Source organism: Thalia democratica, chromosome 8 (genome assembly GCF_965202585.1).
Source record: "Thalia democratica chromosome 8, ktThaDemo2.hap1.1, whole genome shotgun sequence".
NCBI lineage: Eukaryota > Metazoa > Chordata > Thaliacea > Salpida > Salpidae > Thalia > Thalia democratica.
In genome coordinates this window covers 20,842,399-20,851,372 of record NC_139172.1, presented here as the reverse complement: position 1 = coordinate 20,851,372, position 8,974 = coordinate 20,842,399, and the positions used below count along the sequence as shown (strand labels likewise).

General features: G+C 25.8%; 1 protein-coding gene across 1 annotated transcript; it reads left to right on the top strand.

Annotated features, from left to right (window-relative positions):
* Positions 1-3,666: 3,666 nt before the first annotated feature.
* LOC145842694 (uncharacterized) lies at positions 3,667-8,076 on the top strand. Its single transcript, XM_082950170.1, has 3 exons — positions 3,667-3,816; positions 6,920-7,143; positions 7,492-8,076. Exons 1-3 carry the CDS (start codon positions 3,679-3,681, stop codon positions 7,514-7,516), a joined length of 387 nt encoding a protein of 128 aa, XP_082806296.1. The 5' UTR covers positions 3,667-3,678; the 3' UTR covers positions 7,517-8,076.
* Positions 8,077-8,974: the final 898 nt, after the last annotated feature.

The window sequence follows — 8,974 nt, the reverse complement described above, 5'->3', positions numbered from 1 at the left end:
TATTATTTCACAACTTTTTAGCACATACAATATAAAAACTAGGTCTGGCCTTTTTTTCAATTACGGCAACATTGTTAAAATGTTATACAAATATCATAAAATACTTGGTTTTATAATTTTTTTTTAGTTATTTTTTTAATTGGAACTGATTAGTAACTCATACCATATATGTATATACATCATACAGTAACTATATGCACATATCATATAGTAATTTTATTATATTGTCTTGGACAAGACATAAAAAGGTATCCGGGGTATGCGACTCAATAACCAAAAGGAATTTTCGTGCACTGCACCAGGTCCTAGGGCCAAATAGTTTAGGCAATTTTGTTTTTGTCGTCCAATAAACAATATATCGAAATATTTTGAAAACTAAACTGTTATATAGCAGAAGGAAACTAATTAAATCAGTTGTCTTTAAGAGAGATAAAATATATTTTTTTTCAAAATTGCATGGTCGAGAAACACAAATTTTTTAACAAGTCCGTTTCGCAAAAACTGTTTTTAAAAAAATAATTTTTATAGTTTCAAATAAGACTCACTTTTAAACTGTATGTTATAAATATTTTGTTTAGGATACTTAGTTTAAAAAACCATCGTATCATTTTTTTAAAGTTAAACTTTAACTTAAGTTAATAAAAATAGCAGGGATACCTGAACGTGTGAACACCAAAAAAAAGTTATTATATCCAGACTGAGTAATTTTTTTAACTAAGATATTGTTGAAAAAATATAATTTTTATTACTTAAGTTACTTGACATTTAACTTATGTTGGTTTATTACTTGATTTACTGTACTTAAAAAAATGCTAAATCAAATGATTTATCTGTTTAGAAGTTTTAAAAACCTGCTTTAATTAATAAAAACAATTAAAATTTATAGAAGTATTATTTGCTTTTTTTTTGTAAACTGGTAAAAACGTTGACGCTTCTTTCCTGCTTTTCACATAATGTAACATTGATCCAGTAACCGGTTTTGAAAAAAATTATGAATATTTAACCAAAGCTTTGAATACATGTAGTTTAAAATACAGCTATACTGCAATGAAATTATGTAACCTTGTATTTTTTTTGGAGTTGGTCTTAAAACTATTGCTAAACAATTCCATCTAATTATTTTTCGATAAAAATGTAGAATTATCTCAAATATGTATGCATAAGTGTTTCTAGACTAGTTCATTTTTTGTAAAAGTTTGTAGATAAGTAGGAGTCCTAATGACATACAATTGATTTTAAGTAAAATTCAGCAGTACCACCACAAGCAGATATACAATATTGGATGTGTGGTTAAAACAAACTTTAATATACCATTTTAAGTGTATTTGGGCAAAATAATATCTCAACTTTGACAAAACACAACAATTCCAAGATAATTTTGATTTCAGAGAACTCAAATGTTTCTTCCCATTCAGCTTATCATCCAAAACCACAACTAAGTTTACTATCACTTTGCTCAATAGACAAAACCTAACACTAAACTCACAACTTTTTGAAGTTTTATTGAAAAGCAAAAATCTTTTTTTTGACTAACTTGTAAAAAGCTTATTCATTAGCATGCAACCATTTATCAACTTTAAGCAATTTTTTTTAAGTAGTTTCATTTAAATACTTGGGAATACAATATTAGTTGCTTAAGCAGGCATCATCGGCAAACAATCTATTATTTATCTCAGAAGAAAAAAAATCATTAATATACACAGAAAACAACAAAGGACCTAAACAAAAATTTTGTGGTATTCCAACATTCACAATTTCACACTCAGACACAACATTATTATTAACAGTTGATAGGCTTCTGTCTATTAAATAGTCTTTAGTTAAGTTTAACATTGAACTTTTTATATAACAATTTTTAAGCTTTGATATTGGAATTTTATGTTTAACTGTATTAAATGCTTTAGCCAAATCTAAAAATACAGAGCAACTTTTCTTTTTTTCTCACCAGCCTCAATTAACTCATCAACAATCTTATTTTAAATTAGTTCATTTGTACTGTTTTGTTTAGACCCATATTGTTTCTCATGTAGTATCTCATTAAACAAAAATAATTTATTCAATCTCTCACACACTAAAAACTCAAAATTTTTGAAAATGGGGATAAAAGAGAAATAGGACGGTAATTATTAAAGTCATTTTTTACCATATTTATAATTTGGGGTTACCTCAGCAAATTTAAGCAACTAAGGAAAAACAACCATACTTGAAACATTTGTTATATAATGTTGAAAGAGAAGTAGAAATTATTTTTTCCCTAAGCTTCACCAAACAAATACTAGAAACATCAGAATGCACACTTTTATTTGGTTGCAATATAATTCTGAATTTCACTATTGAAAATTTTATTAAAAACAAGATAATTTTTTACTGAGTCAGAACATTAACTATATAAAGAATGTTTCCTGAAAATTTTAGGTCTCTAGCTCCAAAAATAAAGGTAATAGATTTTCAGTTAATTTTGAAGAAGACCAACAATAAAAAAGTTGCAGTCCAAACATCTGTATCGGAATTTTTTACAAAAATGTTTGTATCTTGAAAATTGTGAAATATTTCATATTCTACAGAAATTGACTTATAGTTTATACTTTAAGCTTTCATATAAGAACCAATGTTACATTTTGTGGAATATGAGTGTTTTACCTCTCTATGTCCTCAGTAGTAATGGACTATAAGTAAAAAATTAAAGATGTTTGGTTGAAAATGGTGAAAAATTAGATTTTTAGTAAAAAAGTCTTTGCAGTTTTGATTTAGTACTTCTGTAAGAAACCTATTGAACTCAATTTAACCTTCTCTATGTCAAATGTTGTTTTGAATATTTAAAAATTTCCTTATTGCTAAGATTAAACTGATTAGTTTTTTTTACAGTTTGTTTTTATTTAACTATATAAAATTGTAATACTTTGTATCAACATAATTTTTTGTTTTTATATATGTTTCACTAAAACTAATTATGAAATGTTATTTCTTTTAAAGAAGTTTTATAAAATACTACATAGTTATTTGAAATTCAGGTGAATAGTCATTTAAATTTTTGTTTATAGTAAGTTAGTTTCTAGGCACATTTATGAGCTCAACAAAGGCAACATGTTACCAATTTAGTGGCGCATTTTAATGACATATAAAACTACCTGAAATCACATAAATAAAAATTTTTGATGACAGATTTTTATGATCTTTTGATTGAAATCTAAGATAGATTTAAAACTTTGTTATAAAAAATAGAAAATAATAACTTTTAAATAAGGGTTACCCAAAAGTTTTTTCATTAAGCTCTATTTAAAAAACAAAAAAAAAATTATGGCCTCTCCAATTTTTCTAAAAACTTATTTTAAATATGTCTAATACTTTTTTTTCTCTTCAACATCACCTCCAGAATATATAGTGTAAGTTTTAGATTATGGAATTTTTGCCCTTACTCTTTTTATTTTTACAGCCCCCTTACTTTCTAAAACAGCTCATTTTGAGAAACCCTGGTCTAGTGTAACTAAAAAAAATTCTATAACAATTAGTGTAAGTTTCAAAACTACTCTTTAAAAAGACTAAGAGGTTTCTTTTGCTCTTCACCATTAACTACAGAATACCTAGTTAAAATAATAGTTGAAGTTTGTTAAGTCTGTATTTTAATTATGTACTTATTTATAACTTGTATCAAACTTCAACAGAATATTTAAAGTAAAGATGTCACTAATCTCTAGCTTATGCAGAAGAGTTTTAATTGCTACAAGACTGTCAACCACACTAAAGCAAAACTTTCAAAATGATGTTGTCAAAACAGCCACTTTGCTCAATGTAAACCACCAAAATCAAATCCAGCAGGTTTGTAATTAGTTTTTAATTTAATTCTTCAACTTTGATAAAAATATTTATGATATAATCTGTATTTTTACAATTAAATCTAATGCACACTGCATAGTTGCTATGATTTTTGCATGACTGTTCATTAAACTGTTAACAATTGTTTAAATGACTAAAAATGGTTAGATAACATTAGATACAAATAAATAGTTCATTTACATCTAAAATAGAATACAAACAGTTATTTTTAAACTTGATGGACATAACTGCAGAGTTAGTATAACAAGTAGCTTCTAAATATTCTAATAAACATATATTTTGTTATTTTTATTGAATATGGTTTACAGTTTTACAGTCCTCAATATTTTGTGATCAAAAAAGTGCAAATTATATTTATTGTAGAATAAAAAATGACAGGTTACAATTGTTTTACACTTAGTTTTTAAAGTATAAATTTTAAGTGATTGTAAGAACAGTGTTTATTATAAAACTGAAATTGATTTAATTAAAATAGTTTGACACCATGGCATAATATTTTATTAATCTTTTAGTCAAGTTTTGAAAATCACTATATTGTTCGGAACTTGGTTGTTTTTGAGATAATAGCAGGGTTGCCACACACTCAGGGAACTCAGGGAACTCAGGGAATCTCAGGGAATTTCCAAACTGTAGAAAATCTCAGGGAATCTCAGGGAAACTCAGGGAATTTTGGCATTTTTCTTTTAACTCAGGGAAACTCAGGGAAGTTTTGATTTTTTCTCTAAATTTCAGGGAAGTTTTTGAAAATCTCAGGGAAATTTTTTTCTAGATCTAGAATGAGGTTTAGTTAATCCAGTTTCAATATTTTGTTCAAAAGTAGTAATTTTTATTATTTAAGTGGTTATTTAGAATTTTTTTAGCCTTGCGGCTAGTTCTTCAATATTGAGACCTTGAGGCTGTTTTTGTGCTTCACAATGGCCAGGCAAGTGTTGAACGGGGCTTTACCTTAAATAAGGAAGTAATATCAACTGATATGGGAGAGATGACAATAAGGTCACGAAGAATGATCAAAGATCATCTATATGCAAACAGTCTAGAACCAAGCACAGTTGAACTAAGTTCTGAATTGTTAAAATTTGTAAAATCTTCTAGGGCCCAATATTTGGCATATCTTGAGCAACAGCGCTTTGCTAAAGGTTTTTGCAGGTTTTTTTTACAATAATGTTAAGCTTTTAAGTTTTATTTACTGCATTCAGAACAGTTGCTAGGAAAGACATACAAGTCATAATGAAGTTATTATGTATGCATTTAAGTGAGTTCTTCATGTGAAATTATTATTATAGTATAATTAAATTTTGTCAATTAAAATGTCAAACAAATTAAACTTTATTCTTTTATGTAGAAAGTTAACTAACAAGTTTACACAAAGTTGTGCAAAAATTTAGTTTTTAATTTTTAGTTGGTTTAAACCTTTTAAGATTGAGTTTTTGAAAACAGTTTCTTTCATAAATTTAATGCAGAAGCATACACATACAACCTTCCTTTTATTATTAAAGAAGAAAAATGAGAATGAGGTATTAATAATTTGTGTTAGAATAGAATTTTTTTTTTAAGATTTGAAAAATACTCAGGGAAACTCAGGGAAATTTAAGGTTACTCAGGGAAATTTTTGGTCACTCAGGGAAGATTTTTTGTCTCAAAGAGTGGCAACCCTGTAATAGTATACATCATTTTATTCAAAGACTATGTTTGGGCTTATTACTGGAGAATTATGGCTGGGATATTGTTTAAAGTTGGTAGTATTTTGATAAAAACTTTACAAATATAATGATAAAAAAAAATTGCTCAGACCTTTGTAAATTTAATAGAATACCTAATAAAAATGCTTGTGTTCTTGGTTTTACTTTAGGTTTTATACTTTAAGTAACAATTGTAACCTGTTTTTATTTTAAAATAAATGTATTTATAAATTAAAAAAATATTTTAGATAATATATACTAAAAAATAGCGTTGACCTTTTAAGGATTTACTTTTCAGTTTAAAACATACCGTTTTAAACAATAAAAATAAAGTTGTTGTAGTAAAAACTTACATTTAAACTCTTAGTTTGATAATTAGTAATTACTAGTGCTTTTTTTATTGAAATTTCGTTTAAAAACAGTATCTTTTGTTGGTTATAACAAAAAACTACAACCTGCAAATTTTTTTCTATTAGTGCTGCTTGCTAGAAAATTTTTCTAGAAAAGTATGCCAGCTGCTTATAAAAAGCTGCTGACCTTTGGGTTGGTGTGTTGATAAAAAAGATGTGTTTTGTAAGTAATAAAATTTATTTTGCAATAAAGAGCTGCTAAAAACTATAATGTTATAGAATGGTACATAGTTTATGATAGTAAAAAAAAATCTGATAATTTTATAGCATCATAGAATGTTGTAACATTTTGTTTGTTTTGTCGTCAAAATGTTATGGTTTACTATTTCTAACTTATCACGTGTACAAAATCTAAATTTTATAAAATGCTTATATAAAAACAAATTATACAGTAATCTTCCTTTATTCTACCAACATATGTTTCTGTGTGTTGATTCGTTGACACACAGAAACATATGTTGGTAGAATAAAGGAAGATTACTGTATAATTTGTTTTTATTTATATTCCAGTGAAGTTACCTCACTAGGATCTTTTGTTAACAAACAATTAAAACTATATTTTGAACAGTTAAAATGCTTATACTATTCCAATGATACTAGTTTTTCAGTTTGTTTTATATTGTTATTTTATTCATAACTGCAACAGTATTTTGTGTTATGCAAATTAATTTATAAACTATAGTAACAACTTTACTTCAATAATAGTAGTAGTTATAGGTTATTCTTGTTTTGAATTTAGTTTCAATATTTTGTAAGATTAGAAAATGTCTATAACTGGTTACATAAAATTTATAACTTTTTATGACTTTGCATATATTTTCAAACTTAGATGTAGTCAATAGTTAACTTTTTTTTAGTAGACTGATTTTAGTTTTAATAAATTCACCCATGATCTTCAGTAATTCTTATTTTCAGTAACTATTTACAGACTGGTGAACTGAGAAAGCTTATTTTTATATAAATAGAACAAAAATTCACTTAATAAAAACAAAACAGACGGCAGGACTGAAGAGGCGTCTGGGTGTCAACCGCATGTGCAAGGACTGCAGGGTGACCAGGTTCCGGGGCAGGCTGGCAGTCGTGTGCCCGACCCACGCGCGCCACAACCAGCTGCAGTGGGGAAGGGGGCAGGACAAGCAGCTGCACAAGCCGTACCCGTGGCGGTGGCTCGACCCGTTCGAGAAGAAGTACAGCGACATGGGCGTCTGGAGGGAGGACAGGTAATTGAAAGTTTAAAAAAATAGTTCTGTTAATTTTTTTTTTCTTAATGATGAAGTTTTGTGTATTTTGACATTTTGTTTTGTGTCTTGAGAGACAATTTAATTTTTTCAAGGTTTTATACATGTGTAAACACTAAACAGACACAATTAATTTTTCGAACACTAATGTATTAACATTTTTTTAATTTGAATTTCAAAGCATAGGTTTAAAAAATAGTCCAATACTCTAAAAGAAAAAAAAAAAAAAAAACTTTTATAACTGAAATTAAAAAGTATAAATTTTAAATTTTTTTACCCATAATAAGTTATTGTTCTTTTATGGTAAACATAAAAATAATTAAATAATAGGTACATCAAGGCTTTTGAAGACTAAAAGAAGAAGCTCAATACTTGTTGAAAATTTTTCCTATAATTTACTGTTTTTAAGTCTGAAGTTTTTTAAAGTAGAAAAAAGTGTATCAGATTTTTGAAAATTTTTAAGAATTTATAAATAACAAGTTACATATATTATAAAAAATTCAAATTTTTTAAACCAAATAAGTTTAAATTCTTAAATGTTTACGTTTTCCTAATTATTCATAAAAAACATATAGATTTTAGTTTATAAATATTGTTATTTAACTTATAAGTTATTTATTAAATGGCCTATCCAACTTTTTCAACTATATGAATATTTTGGTTTAATACTTAATAATCTTAGACACATTAAGCAACAACACCCTTTTCATAAAAGTGTTTTACAATTTTTATTAGCATAAGTATAGGACATTTCACGTAGTAAACGGTTTGATAGATAAACTATAAAGTTTTACTGGTTTCGATTGAACTTTGTCGAATTTGAAAAGTGTAAATACTAAATAAAGTTTTAGTAAATTAAACTAGTTATTGTTTTGTCTTCTTAGTTTCTATTAAGAGACTTTTTAATAGTTGTAAATTAAAGATTTTGTATATACTTCTTTTAAAATCAATATACAAAAATGAATTCAAAATAAACTTTTAAAAAATTTATAAAATGTAAATCTTAAAACAGCTTGTTTTTATTAAACATAGTGTTAAATGATATGCAAGTAATTAATATTTAAAAAAAAGCTCTTTATACTACTAAGTTATAACAATTCAGTTAAAATTAAAAATTAACAGACTAAAAATTTATTAGTAAAGTTTTGTCTTTACTTTTTGATATATTTCAAACATTTTTAACTTACAATATAAAGTAGTTGAATATGTTTTCTACAAAAATGGTTTTAAATTTAGTTTAATTTTAACACAAATTAAAATATATTTTAATAAACTTACTTTATATAAAACTGTGTAAATCCTGACTAGCAAGTTTATTTAAAAAAAAAAATTATTTTAAAGAATGCATAAATATGTAACAACACAGTACTAAAATACATTTAATAAAAAACTTCGAAACTAATTATGAAGCTAGAATTATCATTTGAATTGGTCAACAGCTGTTTTAAAAGCTTTTGATTGATACCTTTATTCATTTAATTCTACTTTAAATTTAATATATAATCATTTATCTTTAACTATTTAAAAATAAGTTGATTTTATCAAACTTACAATGTAGTTATTACAAATACAACTAAAAGTTTAAATAGAATATCTAGCATTTACTTAGATTACTGAACTGTAACTTTTAAAAATATCCTAGTTTAGCAGTAGTAACTTTACACACAATTTTAATTATTTCAACTGTTTTTAAAAAAGGCTTTGTATTGTTTTTTGTATTAACTATAGGTTATTTTTCAATAATCACTTTGCTTAATTAAAAGTTATGAAAAGAATTTTTTTTAGGGAAAACAAAATAGTGGTACAGCAATTT

What these genes read in the sequence shown, in the direction of transcription:
- LOC145842694 (XM_082950170.1), top strand. Translation starts at nt 3,679, where the DNA reads ATGTCACTAATCTCTAGCTTATGCAGAAGAGTTTTAATTGCTACAAGA. An exon ending in ACCAAAATCAAATCCAGCAG is followed by an intron (nt 3,817 to 6,919) that starts GTTTGTAATTAG and finishes AAAACAAAACAG; the next exon opens with ACGGCAGGACTGAAGAGGCG. An exon ending in GGCGTCTGGAGGGAGGACAG is followed by an intron (nt 7,144 to 7,491) that starts GTAATTGAAAGT and finishes ATTAAATAATAG; the next exon opens with GTACATCAAGGCTTTTGAAG.